At 48.3% G+C, this 18,439-nt stretch overlaps 1 protein-coding gene across 1 annotated transcript in view; it reads left to right on the top strand.

The window, feature by feature from the left end:
- TLX2 (T cell leukemia homeobox 2) overlaps positions 1 to 18,439 on the top strand; it is a 149,070-nt gene that overhangs the window by 115,773 nt on the left and 14,858 nt on the right. The window contains exon 2 of the mRNA XM_073657885.1: positions 7,373 to 7,607. Within this exon, the coding sequence (XP_073513986.1) occupies positions 7,373 to 7,607 (235 nt within the window). The remainder of the gene's footprint in view (positions 1 to 7,372; positions 7,608 to 18,439) is intronic.

Below are 18,439 nucleotides of genomic sequence, written 5' to 3'. Positions count from 1 at the left end.
ATGAGACACATGTAGCGTCGGCGTCCCTGCCCTCTGCTAGGCAGGGACGCTGTTCCCCTCACCTCTCCGCTCCGTGCCCGGCGTCTTCCTCCCGCTCTGCTGGCAGCGCGCGCTGCTTCCCGGCCACTGTGCTTAGGGCGCGCGCGCGCGCTCCCCCTCTCTTAAAGGGGCCGCGCGCGCCGTCCTAAGGAGTCCCCGGCCAATGGCCGGAGGACCTCTCCATATATAAGGCACCTCCTCCAAAATGGAGGTGCCCGAGCAATGTTGTTGCATAGTCTATCACTCTGCTTCAGCCCTCAGGTCCCGTTACCAGTTACCTGCCAGATTCCTGCTTGATACCTGCCTGATACTTGTCTATCTACTTGCATTCCTGCGGTCTGACAGTCTGCCTACCAGCCCTGCCAGTCTGTCTATGAATCTGATTGCCCGCTCACCTGGGAGCGCTCATCTGCTACTTGCCTGCTAGCCTGAGGTCCGACGGTCTGCCTTCCAACTCCTGTCAGTCTGTCTATGGACCAGCTTGCCTGCTCACCTGGGAGCACACATCTGCTACCTGCCTGCTAGCCTACCTGGAGGCTCTGCCGTCACGTGCTGTGACCACCTGCCTGCCCAGAGACTCTTACCCGCTCACCTGGGAGCGTCCGCCTGCTACCTGCCTGCTAGCCTACCTGGAGGCTCTGCTGTCACGTGCTGTGACCACCTGCCTGCCCAGAGACTCTTACCCGCTCACCTGGGAGCGTCCGCCTGCTACCTGCCTGCTAGCCTACCTGGAGGCTCTGCCGTCACGTGCTGTGACCACCTGCCTGTCCAGAGACTCTTACCCGCTCACCTGGGAGCGTCCGTCTGCTACCTGCCTGCTAGCCTACCTGGAGGCTCTGCCGTCACCTGCCGTGACCACCTGCCTGTTCAGAGACTCTTGCCTGCTCACCTGGGAGTGTCCTCCTGCTACCTGCCTGCTAGCCTACCTGGAGGCCCTGCCGTCACTTGCCGTGACCACCCGCCTGTCAAGAGACTGTTCCCGTCACTTGCCGTGACCTCCTGCCCCCCTACCCAGAGACTGTCCCCGTCACTTGCCGTGACCTCCTGCCCTTCTACCCAGAGACTGTCCCAGTCACTTGCCGTGACTACCTGCCCACCTACCCTGGGAGCCACCCGCTTCCTTACAAGGACTGCCCCTTTGTATCGTAGCTCAGAGGTTCCACCTCCCAGACCTGTTACAACACAATTGCCCGAAAGTCAGGAGGAGGACCAGGGTGCGGAAGTGAAAGACGAGGTGGTGGACAATGAAGTCGCTGACCCAACCTGGGAAAGTGACATGCACAGCAACAGGCAGGAAGCGGCAGTGGGGTAGCCAGAGACACAACGTGGGCAACTGTTCCCCAGAACACCAACATAAGGGTAGTTGCCAGTCCAAGTCTTTGGTCTTCCTTAGTCTGGCGCTTTTTTAAAGACCATCCAGTTAACTCAAAAAAGGTCATTTGCAACAACTGCCATGCCAGCATCAGCAGGGGCAGCAAAACTATCAGCCCGACTACCACCAGCATGATCAGGCACGTGACCGCAAAGCACCCAACTAGTTGGGCCGAACGCCAATGTCCAGTGTCTGTGGGTGACACCACTGCCTCTTCCCATGTTCTACATGCACGACAATCCCCTGTCCATGATGTAGGCGAATATGCCTCCCAGTCTGCAACTGTCGTTGTACACTTGCAACCACCGTCAGAAACCACATCCACGTCTTTGTCCCAGCGCAGCGTTCAGTTGTCCCTACCCTAGTCCTTGGAACACAAACGTAAATACGCAGCCATCAACCCACAGGCCACAATACTAAACGGCCACATTTCCAGACTGATTGGCAACATTTCCAGGGCATATAGGCTTGTGGAGATGGAAACTTTCCGCAACCTCATGGCAGCGGCCGTCCCTTGGTACTCGGTCCCCAGCCCCCACTATTTTACACAAGCACGTGTTCCATAACATCATCCTTTCCCTGACCAACACTGTTACTGGGAAGGTCCACTTAACCACGGACGCATGAACAAGTGCTTGTGGCTAGGGATGTTACATTGCCCTGAAGGCACACTGGATGAATATTGTGGAAGCCAGGACCCAGTTGGACCCTGGGACGGAACACGTGCTACCGACATCAAGGATTGCGGGCCCTGTTTCAATCAGGGTTGCCCCCACCGTCTACAGCAGTTCCTGCACCTCCTCCTCCTGCTCCTCAGCCTCCATCTCGGAAATGTCAACATCAGTTGGAAGCTGGAAGCACTGCCTCGGCCAAAGAGCAACAGGCTCTGCTGAATCTAATCTGCTTAGGTGACAAACTGCACACCGCCTTAGAATTGTGGAAAGGTCTAACAGACCAGACTGATCTGTGGCTCTCGCCCCTGAACCTACAGCCAGGCATGGTCGTGTGAGACAATGGCTGTAACCTGGTGGTGGCTCTGAAGTTTGGCAACCTCTCTGTCACGCAAGGTGTGGGAAAGACTTAGTGCAACACAAAGGGAAGAGGGAAAGGGAGCTCAGACTCTAGGTAAAGGGGGGAAGTGGAGACCTCCTAGGTTGATCTAGCATCACCCTGTCTCCCCTAACGTCCTTGTATTGGCTCTTCACCAATCGCCACAAGCGTACCTCGCCCTGTCTTTCCCTGGTGTATGGCTAGGGAAGGGAAGGGAGGAGATGAGCATTAGTTGATCTCCACTAAACACTATAGACAACAAGGTTACACAAACAGGGGGAAATTGCTTAGCTTTAGACGACTCCAGACAAATGCGCACATATCCTCAAGCTCCAGAGAGGACGAAGTACTTCTCTTGTTAAAGCCTTCATAAGTGATAATGATTATCGCCAGCACCTCCCTCTGAAACACAGCAGGCATTTATACACCCAGGTAGGGTTTTAATTAGCCAGAGAAAGGTAGTCGCTGGGTCCTAGAGACAGCCTCTAAGAACATGTCTGCAATGCCAAATGTAGAGATCTCCTGCAACCAACTGCAGGGCAACTGTCTGTCACTTCTGACCCACCCGTGACACTCACACACGTACCATGCCTGGCCCATGTGCTCAACTTAGTGGTTCAGCAGTTTCTCAAACCCTACCCAAATCTGACTGAGCTACTTGTGAAAATACGCCGCTTGTGTACCCATTTCCACAAATCAGCTACAGCTTCTGCTGCCCTGGCAGTGCCCTAGCAAGGTTTGAAGCTTCCAGCTCACCACGCATTGGAACTCAACATTACATATGTTGGCAAGCTCCAACATGCCCGTCAGTATTCCGGTCAGCCTCCGCACATAAGAGCTAATGTGTGGGCAAGGATGTCAGACATCTGTGCCATTCTCCAAAACTTTGAGGACTCGACCAAGATGTTGAGTGGCGATGACGCCATAATCAGCGTAACCATCTGCTCCTCCGTCTACTGAAACATTCGCGGCTCACAATTAAAGAGGAGGCATTACAGGCGGAGGAAGTTTAGATGTAGCAAGAAGTTATACATGGTGATGCTACACAGCCCAGCCTCATCTCATCTTCTCAATGTGGGTTGGGTGATAATGAAGAGGAGGAGGAGGAACTGGAGCTTGTTGCCTGTGCTACAGACAGTACTACCTACTACACCACTTTCATCCTGTCTGTTCAGCGTGGATGGCCTGAAGACGAGGAGAGAGAGGATGAGGAGGATGAGGAGGAGAAGATGGACATTTGTCCTCTTGGTGTGGACAGGGAAGTCTTGGCTGTTGGCAGTCTGGCACACATGGCTGAGTTTATGTTCCGCTGCCTTTCCTGTTACCCTCTCGTTGTACGCAATTTGGCCAAAACTAATTACTGGTTGGTCACTCTTCTAGACCCATGCTACAAGGAGAACTTTCCATCTCTCCTTCCAGCAGCAGAGAGGTCTACAAAAATGTTGCAGTACAAGAAGGCCCTAGTTGCAGATTTATTAAAAAAAATCCCATCTGACAACACTGGTGGCAGAGGTCATAGTTCCAACCAAGGAGTAAACATGAGGGAGACACACACCAGATGCACCAGAAGCAGGGGAACACTGTCAAAGGTCTGGGACAGTTTTCTCAGACCCTCCCACCACCCAGGCCCTGATGCACAGGGTACTCTGACAAGGAGGGAAACGTTTTGGGAGATGCTGAAGGAGTACCTTGCCGATTGTACCAACGTCCTCTGTGATTCCTCTGTCCCTTACAACTATTGGGTATCAAAGGTGGACATGTGGCATGAACTGGCTCTTTATGCCTTGAAGGTCCTGGCCTGCCCTGCCACTAGCGTTTTGTCAGAGCGGGTTTTTAGTGTCGCTGGGGGTATTATAACTGATAAGCGCATCTGCCTGTCAACTGAAAATGCTGACAGGCTGACTTTTATAAAAATGAACAAGGGCTGGATTGGCTGAGATTTCTCAACACCATCGAATGATAGCAGTGGAACATAAACTCAAATGTAATTTTTTGCTCTGGTCTATTCCCATGCACCCCTTCCCATCCAAACAGGGGTATACGCTTCAGAATTTCTTTTTTTTGTGTCGTCCTCCTTCTTCTCCTACTCCTCCTCCTCCATCACCATACAAAAAGGGTGATTATGCTACCCTTGCTATAAATTTTTTAACGGTGTTTATGATGCATCAATGCGGCAATGTGGCATGGAGGGATCAGCCTGTGGCATGGAGGGATCAGCCTGTGGCATGGAGGGATCAGCCTGTGTCATGGAGGGATCAGCCTGTGGCATGGAGGGATCAGCCTGTGGCATGGAGGCGATCAGCCGGCGGCCCTGCTGAGGTGTTATGGAAGCCCAGGTGGCTTTGATAGCAGCCTTCAGCTCATCTGCATTGTTGGGTCTGGGGTCTCATCTTCCTCTTGACAATACCCCATAGATTCTCTATAATAGATTCTCTATGGGGTTAAGGTCAGGCGAGTTTGCTGCCAATCAAGCACAGTGATACTGTTGTGTGTAAACCAGGTATTGGTACTTTTGGCCGTGTGGACAGGGGACAAGTCCTGCTGGAGAATGACATTTCCATCTCCAAAAAGCTTGTTGGCAGAGGGAAGCATGAAGTGCTGTAAAATGTCCTGGTAGACGGCTGCGCTGACTTTGGTCTTGATAAAACACAGTGGACCTACACCAGCAGATGACATGGCTCCCCAAACCATCACTGATTGTGGAGACTTCACACTAGACCCCCAGCAGCTTGGATTGTGGTCTCTCCAGTCTTCCTCCAGACTCTGGGACCTTGTGGAGTGTGTCATTGACTGCCTTCTGGACATCTGTCAAGTCAGCAGTCTTCTCCATGATTGTGGAGCCTACTGAAACAGACTAAGGGACCTTTTTAAATGCTTAGGAAGCCTTTGCAGGTGTTAGCTGCATTTAGAATAGGGATAGGTGCTAGGCATCATCTGCTGGAAATGAGTGTTCATTCTGGTCACAAGCATCTCTTCCACTGTCTATAACTTGATAGCTTTTTTCCAAAAAATCATTGACAGATTCATAATTTGTACGGTGATCTGTACTTAGAAATGCATGTAAGCAGGCTGGATTGCTTGCGTTCCTCCACAGTTTGGTGCTGCTACGTACAAAAAAAACTCTTTTCAGGGCAGATTCAAATCTATTTTATATTTTACAATATTATCTCTCTTATATGCAATTCATGTACGGTGAGCTATCTCATGAGAGAGTATTACAGGTAACTAGTTAGGGATTTTTGCTTTATAATCCTTGCTGCTGTTGCTGCAATGGAAATTTAAAAAAAAAAAAAAAACCCTATTTTCAATTCCCTATCAGGATTGCCCCCACCTCCTACAGCAGCTCCTGCACCTCCTACTCCTCCTCACTCTCCATCTCCAAAACGTCAACATCAGTTGGAAGCTGGAAGCTCTGCAGCACTGCCTCGGCCAAGCGGCTACAGGCTGTGTTGAAGTTAATCTGCTTAGGTGACAAACCGCACACCACATCAGAGTTGTGGAAAGGTCTAACAGATAAGAGTGACCTGTGGCTCTTGCCCCTGAACCTACAGCCAGGCATGGTCATGTGTGACAATGGCCATAACCTGTTGGTGGCTCTGAAGCTTGGCAACCTCGCACACGTACCATGCCTGGCCCATGTGCTCAACTTAGTGGGTCAGCGGTTTCTCAAAACCTACCATTATCTGCTTGAGCCGCTTGTGAAAGTACGCGGCGTGTGTGCCCATTTCCGCAACTAATCTACAGCTGCTGCCACCGCCCTGGCAGTGCTTTAGCAGCGTTTGCAACTTCCAGCTCACCGACTGGTGTGCGATGTCCCCACGTTCAACATAACATATGTTGCCTTGGCTTTATGAGCAGCAGAGGGAAGTAATTTAATACCAGCTCCAACATGCCTATCAGTATTCTGGTCAGCCTCCACACATAAGAGCTGATGAGTGGGCATGGATGTCTGACATCCGTGCAGTTCTCCAAAATTTAGATAACTCGACCAAGATGTTGAGCGGCGATGACACCATAATTAGCATCATCATCCCGCTTCCCTGTCTATTGAAACGCTCGCTGCTCACAATTAAAGAGGAGGCTTTAACCGAACCGAAAATTATATTCGAGCATGTGTGTTATACCAGAGGAAGACTCGAGCATTTGTGATACAGTCGGCGGTCAGAAGCGGACACTGCAGGATGTGTAATACACTGGGGGGGTAGAGTGGAGTATGTGTGATACAGTTGGTGGTCGGGAGTGGATGCTGCAGGATGTGTGATACACTGGGGGGCAGACTGGAGTATGTGTGATACACCGGGGGGTAGAGTGGAGTAAATGTGATACAGTCGGTCGTCAGGAGCAGACACTGAGCTGTGCATCAATCACTGAGGTGGAATAAAACATTTACTAAAAGCAGTGGCAACATGGAGGACACTATACATCTGTACTAAGCTATGGAGCTGTGCATCCAGCACTGTGATGAGATAATACACCAGACTGGACTGTACCCTCACTGTTGTCTAAGATGGACTATGCGGGTATTGCAGATGAGGGTTGGATTATTGTTTTATTTCTGTTTTGGTAGTCATTGTGAATTCTATCTTCCAGTGGAATACTATTCTGTAGTGAATTATGGTAGTGTCAGATCTTTCTGTCCTTCCATCTATAGCAGAATACTGAAGTCTCTACTTAGAACATTTGGCATCATTATTGATAGCAATGAAGTGGGTGAAAGAAGTTTCTGAATGAAGAGGATGGGAGAGTAGAAGAATGGATTAATGTTTTGTGTGCAGATAGTCAGAGGGGATTCATGTGGAGGGGGTGGATCAAATCCTTCATGGACGAGCAAACATGTACCATAATGATGGCCTGGTCTAGTGGATTAATGAGTAGATGAGCCCTTTCATCATTCATCTTCTCTAATTTCAGCTGCGCTCCCAGCCTTCTCATCCCGGAGGATTGGCCATCCATATCAGAACCGTACTCCCCCAAAAAGGAAAAAACCCAGAACTTCATTCAGCCGTCTCCAGATCTGTGAGCTGGAGAAGAGATTCCACCGACAGAAGTACCTGGCATCTGCCGAAAGAGCCACTCTGGCCAAATCCTTGCATATGAGCGACTCGCAAGTCAAAACATGGTTCCAAAACCGCAGGACAAAGTGGAGGTGAGAAGGTGATGGGGGGGATGTGAGGCGAAGCAGGGTCTTCTTCAGGAAGCCATCATTATTAAATCCTTCTCACCCTAGGACGCATTTATACATCTTGATGTGGTGGTACTTACTGCATCAAGCCGTGAAGTGACGTCACTGGGATGGCACAAGCCGTATATCTGAGCTCCTGCCACTGCTGCTGGAACCAGAGCTGGATCCGGTCCTAGCACTTTAACTCCTAAGATGCTTATGTCTCTAGGGATAGCAGCATGTGAGGAGTTTGACGACCATCGGCACTCCCGCAGTACAAATACTAATGGTGACTCGCCCAGGGGGATATGGGGGAAACTCGGTACTCGGGCCTTGACCTTCTGTGGGATGTCACGGCAGTCGGCTCCCGGGCCTGTACCCTGGGGTCACTCTTTAAAAGGGGGTTTGTTAACAGTTTTTGTCTCGTGACGCCACCTGTGGTTCCCGGTAATGAGTACTGGCGCTGCTGCTGACCTCCGGGGGTGATGGGATGGCAGCTGGGATGTTTCTGCTCCCCACAGGCGGGGCGGGCCCCTGGGACAGAGTTGATGGAAGGGATGCAGGTGAGAGGTGGCCCAGTCGGGTCAGGGGGAATGACGGACACGCACACAGGGGATTCGCTTCAGTACCTTTACTGGTGTAACGGCAGGTATGGTCCACGGTACCTATTAGGAGGGTGCACTTCTGGACTCTCCCCAGTGAGCGGGTAGTAGGCCTCCTGGTCCATTTCTTCCATTCTCTAAAGCTTCTGGTCAGCCTGGAACTAGGCCTAGCTTTTATGCTGTTTCACTCTCTCACCTGTCTGTTTGTAGTGGAACTTTTCTTTGGCTACCACTATTCCTGGACCCTGGGGCCTTCGTGGTTCCTAGTTCTGTAAAATGATGGTAGCTTCAGGTTGACAAGGGATCTGGAATCCTCCTGGTATGCCGGTTGTCCCTACTGGGTGTAGAGGACCCTGTAGGCGCAGACCCGGTGTCCGGCTTGTGTCGTGGGGTGAGCTTCAGATGCTCCTCTGCCCCCTTAACTCCTCTCTCCTCTCTCCTTGCCTCGGCCACACTCGGGGCCCTCAACACAGCAGCAGACGTGCTGCTCCTTCACTGATCTAAAGTGTCAGCACACTCTCTCTAACTAACTCCACCCTCCAGTATATATATCCCTAACAGGGCTCCCTCTGGTGGTATCAGGTGGAAGGGTGGAGGTGTCTGTTATGTAATGAGGGCCTCTGGTGGAGAAGTCCATCCATGCACCCTTTTGGGTTCTGTGGTACCTGTGGGTAGCAGGGTGCCGCAATGGCAACCATAGGCCCGGTCATCATGCAGGAGCTGGGGACTAATCATGGGCCCGATCATCCTGCTGGAGCCGGGGACTAAACATGGGCCCGATCATCCTCCTGGAACTGAGGATTAACCATGGGCCCAATCATCCTGCTGGAGCCGGTGAGTAACCATTGGCCCGATCATCCTGCTGGAGCTGGTGAGTAACCATGGGCCCGATCATCCTGCTGGAGCCGGGGACTAAACATGGATCCGATCATCCTGCTGGAGCCGGTGAGTAACCATGGGCCGATCATCCTGCTGGAGCCGGGGACTAAACATGGACCCGATCATCCTGCTGGAGCTGGGGAATAAACATGGACCCGATCATCCTGCTGGAGCCGGGGACTAATTATGGGCCCGATCATCCTGCTGGAGCCGGGGACTAATCATGGGCCCGATCATCCTCCTGGAACTGAGGATTAACCATGGGCCCAATCATCCTGCTGGAGCCGGTGAGTAACCATTGGCCCGATCATCCTGCTGGAGCTGGTGAGTAACCATGGGCCCGATCATCCTGCTGGAGCCGGGGACTAAACATGGACCCGATCATCCTGCTGGAGCCGGTGAGTAACCATGGGCCGATCATCCTGCTGGAGCCGGGGACTAAACATGGACCCGATCATCCTGCTGGAGCCGGGGAATAAACATGGACCCGATCATCCTGCTGGAGCCGGGGACTAATTATGGGCCCGATCATCCTGCTGGAGCCGGGGACTAATCATGGACCTGATCATCCTACTGGCACTAAGGACTAACCATAGAGTCATAGAATGGTAGAGTTGGAGGGGACCACCTGGGTCATCTGGTCCAACCTCCTGCTCAAAGCAGGATTCACTAAATCATCTCAGACAGATGTCTGTCCAGCCTCTGTTTGAAGACGTCCATTGAAGGGGAACTCACCACCTCTCGTGGCAGCCTGTTCCACTCATTGATCACCCTAACTGTCAAAAAGTGTCTTCAAATATCTAATCTGTGTCTCCTCCCATTCAGTTTCATCCCATTGCTTCTAGTCTTTCCTTGTGCAAATGAGAATAAAGATGATCCTTCTACAATGTGACAGCCCTTGAGATATTTGTAGACAGCTATTAAGTCTCCTCTCAGTCTTCTTTTTTGCAGCTAAACATTCCCAGATCCTGTACCCGTTCCTCATAGGACATGGTTTGCAGACCGGTCACCATTCTGGTCGCTCTTCTCTGAACTTGCTCCAGTTTGTCGATGTATTTTTTAAAATGTGGTGCCCAAAACTGTACACAGTATTCCAGATTAGGTCTGACCAAAGAGGAGTAAAGACCGATAATGACTTCACGTGATCTAGACTGTATGCTTCTGTTAATACATCCCAGAATTGTATTTGCCTTTTTTGCTGCTGCATCCTTCTGTTGACTCATGTTCAGTCTGTGATCTATTAGTATACCTAAGTCTTTTTCACATGTACTGTTGCTTAGCTCTATTCCTCCCATTCTGTATATGCTTTTTTCATTTTTATTGCCCAGATGTAGTACTTTGCATTTTTCCCTGTTAAAAACCATTCTGTTGGTTGCTGCCCACTGCTCCAGTTTGTTTAGGTCTTTTTGAATCTTCTCTCTCTCTTCTCTAGTATTAGCTATCCCTCCTAGCTTTGTGTCATCAGCAAATTTAATCAGTTTACCCTCAATTCCTTCATCTAAATCATTGATAAAGATGTTGAACAATACAGGTCCCAGGACAGAGCCCTGTGGTACCCCACTTGGACATTCATCCAACTGGATGTGAAGCCATTTACGACCACTCTTTGAGTCCGATCAGTAAGCCAGTTATGAATCCACCTAACAGTTGCCTTGTCCATTCCATACTTGGTCATTTTTTCAATACGGATGGTGTGAGATACTTTGTCAAATGCTTTGCTGAAGTCAAGATATACTATATCTACAGCATTTCCCTGATCCACCCAGTCAGTGATTCTGTCATAGAAGGAAATTAAGTTAGTCTGACATGACTTGTTAGTTACAAACCCATGCTGACTCTGGTTAATCACTTCATTCTTATCCATGTACTTACATACATGTTGTTTAATAATTTGTTCAAAGATCTTTCCTGGTATAGAAGTCAGACTCACCGGCCTATAGTTCCCTGGGTCCACCTTCTTCCCCTTTTTGAAGATAGGAACATTTGCTCTTCTCCAGTCTTCTGGGACTTCTCCTGTTCTCCAAGAATTTTCAAATATTATGGAGAGTGGTTCTAAAATTTCTTCTACGATCTCCTTCAGTACTCTGGGGTGTAATTCATCTGGACCTGGAGACTTGAACTCATTTATGTTAGCTAAATATTCCCTCACAATCTCTCTGTTTACAGATAACTTGGATTCTTCTGTTCCTTTAATAGGACAGTGAAGATCAGTTGATGTTACATTTTCTTTCTGAGAGAAAACAGATGCAAAATAGGAATTAAAAAGTTCGGCCTTCTCAACATCCTTTCTTACCATTTCTCCATTTTCATCCTGTAAAAATCCTATAGCATCTTTGACTTTTCTTTTACTTTTGACATACCCCCAAAATCCTTTTTTATTGCTTTTGACATCTCTTGCAAGCCATAATTCATTGTCAGCTTTAGCTAACCTGATACGTGCCCTACAGGTTCTGCAGACTGCATTATAATCTTCTTTAGATATGCCTCCCTCTTTCCATTTGATAAACATTTCTTTCTTTCTTTTTAGCATGTGTTTAAGTTCTGTGTTCATCCATCCTGGTTTCCTTAAATGCTTCCCATTCTTCCTACTTTTCGGGATTGTTAACGATTGTGCTTTGAGAATCTCATTTTTAAAAATTTCCCATCCTTCCTGGACATTTTTGTCCTTAAGGACATCCAGCAATTGGATCCCTCCTATTCTCTTTCTGAGTCGCTTAAAATCTGCCTTTCTGAAATCTAACCTTGAAGTTTGAGTCTTCACATGTCTTCCTCCTCTAGTTATCCAAAATTCTATAATAGCATGATCGCTGCCTCCTAGGGTCCCAGCCACTTTTACCTCCTCAACCATTTTCTCACTGTTTATAAGGATTAGATCCAAAGTAGCAGATCCCCTTGTTTTCTCCCCAACCTTTTGGAAGATAAAGTTGTCAGCAAGAGAGGATAAGAATTTGCTTGACCTGTTAGTTTTACTTGAGAGAGATTCCCAACAAATGTCTGGATAGTTGAAATCTCTCATGACCACTACGTCATATTTTTTGGAGAACTTGATCATTTGATACATAAAGAGTTCATCCATATCTTCAGCTTGCCCAGGTGGCCTGTAGTAAATGCCTACAATGGTGTCCTTTCCATTGTTCTCTCTTTGTATTCTTACCCAGACAGTTCCCACAGAACTCCCAGTCTCTGAAGCTTCAATCTCTGTGCAGATATTCGCTTTTCTAACATACAATGCAACACCTCCTCCTCGTTTATCAAGTCTGTTTCTTGCAAATAAGTTGTATCCTTTTAGCCTTTTATTCCAATCATGTGTATCGTCCCACCAAGTTTCAGTGATTCCAATGACATCATATTCCTTTTCCTGCATTAGTAGTTCCAATTCTCCTTGTTTGTTGCCCATGCTTTGTGCATTTGTATAAAAACATTTTAGTTTGTGATTGGTTTCTCTTCCTCCCATATTTTTATTATTTAGATTTTTTTGTCTTTGTTCTTCTTTTCCACTTCCAGTAGCAGAGATCTCAATAGTATTTGTCAGCTGTATGGCTTTTTCTGGCCTTTTGCTTCCCTTCCCACATTGTTCTAGTTTAAAGCTCTTCTGATGAGTGTAGCAAGGCGACTTCCAAATACATGTTTTCCAGTCTTCGTAAGGTGCACCCCATCTCTAGCAAGTAGTCCATCGTATAGGTAATTCATTCCGTGATCCAGAAATCCAAATCCTTGTTGACGGCACCATCGACGTAGCCAGTTGTTCACCTGTAGAATCTTATTCCACCTCATTGTTCCATGGTCATCCACTGGGAGGATGGATGAGAAGACCACCTGCGCTCCCAATTCTTTCACTTTCTTGCCTAAGTCTTCAAAGTCACTGCAGATGGTTTCCAGGTCCTTTCTTGCGGTGTCATTTGTCCCCACATGTATTAGCAGGAATGGGTAGTGATCTGTAGGTCTGAAGAGTCTTGATATCCTGTCAGACACATCTTTAATTTTTGCTCCTGGAAGACAGCACATTTCTCTTGAGGTTATGTCTGGTCTGCAGATAGCAGCCTCTGTTCCTCTTAACAGGGAATCCCCCATGACCACCACTCTCCGTTTTCTCTTCACAACATTCTTCTTTCTCCATCCAGGAGGATTCTGAGGGCTTACAAGGTTATTCATTGCTGGCAAAGTCTTATTTTGCTGTATTTCTTCATGGTTCTCCTGCGTGAGAGCGTGGTACTGGTTCCTGAGCAGTATGGGTGCTGACTGCCTCTCGATCCTCCTGCTTCTGTGGGTCACAGGCTTCCATTCCTCTGTTTCGTCAGGTGCAGTGAGAATTTCTTCTCTTTCTGAATCATGAAGAGATAATTCTGCTCTGTCTAAGAACTCTTCACCTTCCTTAATGATTTTCAAGGTAGTTAACCTCTCTTCTAGATTTCGCAACTTTTCCTCCAACAGGGACACAAGCTTGCATTTCTGGCATGTGAAGTTTGGCTTTTCCACTGGCAAGTCTGTGAACATGTAGCAGGATATGCAGCTCACCAAATGGCTCCTGGATTCTTCCATGTTCTTACTGTTAATGTTCTGAAAACAGTGAAAAACGCTCCAAAATTCAAGCGCCAGTAGGCGCGCGGTTTACCGATGTCCTCTTTTCAGCTCCAACGGCCAAAATCCAGTGTTCTTTGAGCTCGCGGAGACTCTTCACTTACCCCAAAATGCAGTGAGAATATGCAAATTATCTCCTCAGGACTCATCCCCTAATAATAGTGACTGATCCTCATAGTGATGACTGATCCTCATAGTGGTGACTGATCCTCATAGTGGTGACTGATCCTCATAGTGATGACTGATCCTCATAGTGATGACTGATCCTCATAGTGGTGACTGATCCTCATAGTGGTGACTGATCCTCATAGTGATGACTGATCCTCATAGTGGTGACTGATCCTCATAGTGATGACTGATCCTCATAGTGATGACTGATCCTCATAGTGATGACTGATCCTCATAGGGATGATTGATCCCTCATAGTGATGACTGATCCTCATAGTGATGACTGATCCTCATAGTGATGACTGATCCTCATAGTGGTGACTGATCCTCATAGTGGTGACTGATCCCTCATAGTGATGACTGATCCCTCATAGGGGTGACTGATCCCTCATAGTGATGACTGATCCCTCATAGTGATGACTGATCCTCATAGTGGTGACTGATCCCTCATAGTGGTGACTGATCCCTCATAGTGGTGACTGATCCTCATAGTGGTGACTGATCCTCATAGTGGTGACTGATCCTCATAGTGATTACTGATCCCTCATAGTGATGACTGATCCTCATAGTGATGACTGACCCTCATAGTGATGACTGACCCTCATAGTGATGACTGATCCCTCATAGTGATGACTGATCCTCATAGTGATGACTGACCTTCATAGTGGTGACTGATCCCTCATAGTGATGACTGATCCTCATAGTGATGACTGATCCCTCATAGTGATGACTGATCCCTCATAGTGATGATTGATCCTCATAGTGGTGACTGATCCTCATAGTGATGACTGACCCTCATAGTGATGACTGATCCTCATAGTGGTGACTGACCTTCATAGTGATGACTGATCCTCATAGTGGTGACTGATCCTCATAGTGATGACTGACCCTCATAGTGGTGACTGATCCCTCATAGTGGTGTGAGGGTCGTGATGACATTCCACTCGTCCTCCAGTCACTCCAAATTAAGGCTATGAGCATGGGTCAACCATTCAAAGAATGAGTCAGGCAACAAGCTGGTTCAAACTCAGAGCACGCTCAAAAGACTACTACAGACAACGTTCTCAGCAATGTTCTGTGTTTATTCCTACATACACAAAACTAAATACACTACATAATGGGGAGGGGAAAGGGGTTGTCCGGGGCGGGTAAGCCATGAAAGTCCAGTGTCTGGCCACTCCTGATTGGTCCACATCTCCTTATCTCAGTCTCTGGGCAGATATTGCAGCCGTCAGCTTATAATCTTGTTTCGTTTCTCTGAAATAAGTCTTGGCAACACTGGAACTGTCTTAGTTTAAGTTTCGATTTGAGTATTACGTAGCAAAGAAAGCTTATTGTTATAAGACACAAAATGGTGGTTAGTACATTAGCAAAAAAGCGTATAAAAGTTACAAAAGTATAAAAGTTACAAATATATATATTCTCTTTTACCCCGACATTCCCCCCTAAACACTAAGCTTTCCTTTGCTTCGGGGCCTTTGAGACTGTCCATGTGTGGGGAGAGGGGAGGTGGATTTCTTCACCCAATCATCTTAGAAGCTGCCCCCTTATGGGACGCCCCCAGACAATCGAGCCCTATCCTGGGTGACACATGGAGTTCTCCCAACTGTCCCTAAACTAAATCTCTCAATTGGACTTTGTCATGGGGGGGGGCTGGTCAGGCTTGTTCAAAGGAGTGTATTTCTCCATATCTTCTCTTGATTCAGAAAGGTCCCGGAGGTTGGGACAGCATTGGTTATAGCTTTCCTGTTATAAGGGGACTATGCAGCACAGGACCACCAGGCCCAATACTAGTAGACCTCCCATTACTAGACAAACTTGTTGGAGGAATCCCTTGAGCCCTCCCAACCAACCTGAGAAGAAGGAGGTATCTACCCCTGTGTGGTAGCTGTCCACCCTGGGACAGACAGTAAGCATATGGAAAGGATATAGAAGAAGGTAGTCATCTTTTATAGACTCGCTTTGTCTCTCTTGCAGTGGGAGGCGTGAATCCAGGTGCTCTTGCCCTCAAGCTTCAGAGCCGTCAGGGTGGTGAGAAGCACAATGTACGGTCCCTCGAACTGCGGCTGGAGGCAGTCTTTCCGGACAAACTTCTTCACATACACTAGATCGCCTGGGATGAAATCATGTACTGCATCACCTGTAGATTCTGGGAGAGAAGCAGATACTGGAGAGCGGGTGTTAGTCAATTCTCTAGACAAGGCAATCACAAATTTTACCACTCTATCATGTGTTTCAGACAACTCTTGGGGCCTAATCTCTCCTATCTTGGGTGGGGTCCCAAACAAAATTTTATAGGGAGTCAGCCCATGTTTGGCCTGAGGAGTGTGTGTGATATGATACAATACTATAGGGAGTAGGTCGGGCCAGGGGAGGGGATGATCTTAGGTCATTTTCAAGAGCTGGGTCTTGAGTGTGGAATTCATTCTCTCCACTTTGCCTGAACTGGCAGGATGGTATGGAGTGTGGAGGCCCAAATTTGTTCCCAACATGTTCCAGAGTTCTTCGTAGATATTTGCTGTGAAAGCTGGTCCTTGGTCCGATTCTATGACTTGGGGAACTCCAAATCTGCAGGCAATTTCGGTGATCAGTTTCTTGGCTGTGACTTTAGCAGTCATGTTGACAACCGGGTAGGCCTCGGGCCAGGCTGAGAACATATCCACGGCTACCAAAATGTACTCCTATTTTCCTGCTTTAGGCATTTGGATATGGTCGACTTGTATTCTCTGCCAAGGGTAGTCTGGTTTAGCCAGGTGTTGGAGAGGGACCCGTGCCGTACACGTTGGGTTGCAGGTAGCGCAGACAGAGCAGGATTTTGAGTATGCAGTCACAGTGGAAGAGATTCCGGGTGCAAAGTACAGTTTCTTGATACATGCCAAAGCTTGATTCTTTCCTCTGTGTGTAGGCCCGTGAGCCCATGCTGCCACAGCTGAGTACATGCGTCTAGGCAAGCAAGGCTTCCCATCCACTTGGTAAAGAGTCGAGTTGACCTTTGAATCTTTGCGACTTGCCAGCACGGCTCCTGCCGCTTTCCATTGCTTGACTTCTTCAGTGGGGGGTCTTCCTTTGTTCCTCACACAATTTTTCTTCAGGCATCCTGACCCCCCTGGATTCCACTCGTGTCTCCGCTGGACTTGTATGGTCTTCCGCCGGCTGTTCTTTGGCTCTTTGCTCTAGTGAGCGCCACAGCTACGGTTTGCAGGGTTTCCCCCATCCCTTCTTCCTTTTCCTGCCACTTTGATGACACATTCTCCACTGCTGCAGTCTTGGCTGCTTGGTCAGCCAGGTGGTTGCCCCTGGCTTCTCTGGAATCTAGTCTTCCATGAGCCTTGACCTTGATAACAGCAACCTGAATGGGTAGTTCCAGGGCCTTCATTAGGGCCTTAATTCATGAGACATGTTTCACTGGTGTACCTACAGCTGTGATGAATCCTCTAGACTTCCACAAGAGTCCAGAATCATTGCAAATTCCATGTCCATACCTGGAATCGGTATATACATATTCGCCTTTGTTCCTGCTGCCAGGTGGCAGGCCTCTGTGAGAGCCACAAGTTCAGCTTCTTGTGCAGACATGTATGGTGGTAGAGCTTCAGCCTTGAGGACTGTTAGGTCCGTTGTGACAGCATATCCCGTGTGGAACTTCCCTTGAGGGTCTGCGAGCGGATGTGCCACCATATTCTCTGGAGCAGAAGTCTCTTCCTGCAAAATTTTTATACAATCATGAGGTTCCACCAATGGACCTTCACCCTCTTCACCTTCCCCCCTAGAAGGTGGAAGCAAAGTGGCAGGATTGATAGTCAGATATCTGGTAAATGTTATATTGGAGGGCAACAATAGGGAACACTGCAGCCGCAGGTGTCTTTGGTTGGTTAGATGTTTCGGAGATGTTTGTTGCAGAACAGCTGAGAGATCATGGCCGGCCTGTATAACTAGATCATGTCCAAGGACGATATCAGCTGACTTGTCAAGGAGGATGTGAGCAGCGTGGACCGCCTTAAGGCACGTGGGGGCAGTTCGGGTGACAGGGTCCAGGCGGGCTGAGTAGTAGCCCAAAGGCCGATACTTATGATCATAGCGTTGTGCTAGAACTCCAGAGGCATGACCTTCCGATTCCGAGACAAAAAGGTGAAATGGTTGAGTATAGTCTGGTAAGCCCAAGGCCGGGGCCGAGACAACAGCCTGTTTAAGGCGGTCAAAACATAGTCTGTGTTGATGAGAAACACGTGGATCTTCAGCATGAAGCCAAACTGAGCCTTCATTCTTGAGACAGTCGTACAGAGGTTGCATGAGCTTTGAGGCATCAGGGATCCATTGCCTGCAGTAAGTGATGAGGCCAAGGAAAGTCTGCATAGCGGAATAGGTGGTTGGGAAGGTGATATCCATGATGGCTTGTTTTCTTTCTTCAGTCAGATGTCTAGCACCTTGTGATATACAATGTCCGAGGAAAATGACCTTGGGCAGACACCATTGGACTTCGCCTTTCGAGACTTTACAGTTAGCTGAGTGAAGAAACCAGAATAGGGATGCTGACATCTCTGGCAAATTTTCTTCAGTGCCGCAGAGTAAAAGATCATCCACATACTGTAGAAG

This window comes from Phyllobates terribilis, unplaced genomic scaffold, assembly GCF_046119375.1.
Source record: "Phyllobates terribilis strain yellow unplaced genomic scaffold, ASM4611937v1 Scaffold_1__5_contigs__length_1240528914, whole genome shotgun sequence".
NCBI lineage: Eukaryota > Metazoa > Chordata > Amphibia > Anura > Dendrobatidae > Phyllobates > Phyllobates terribilis.
Note: the sequence above shows the minus strand (reverse complement) of the source record. Positions and strands in the feature narration are given on the sequence as shown.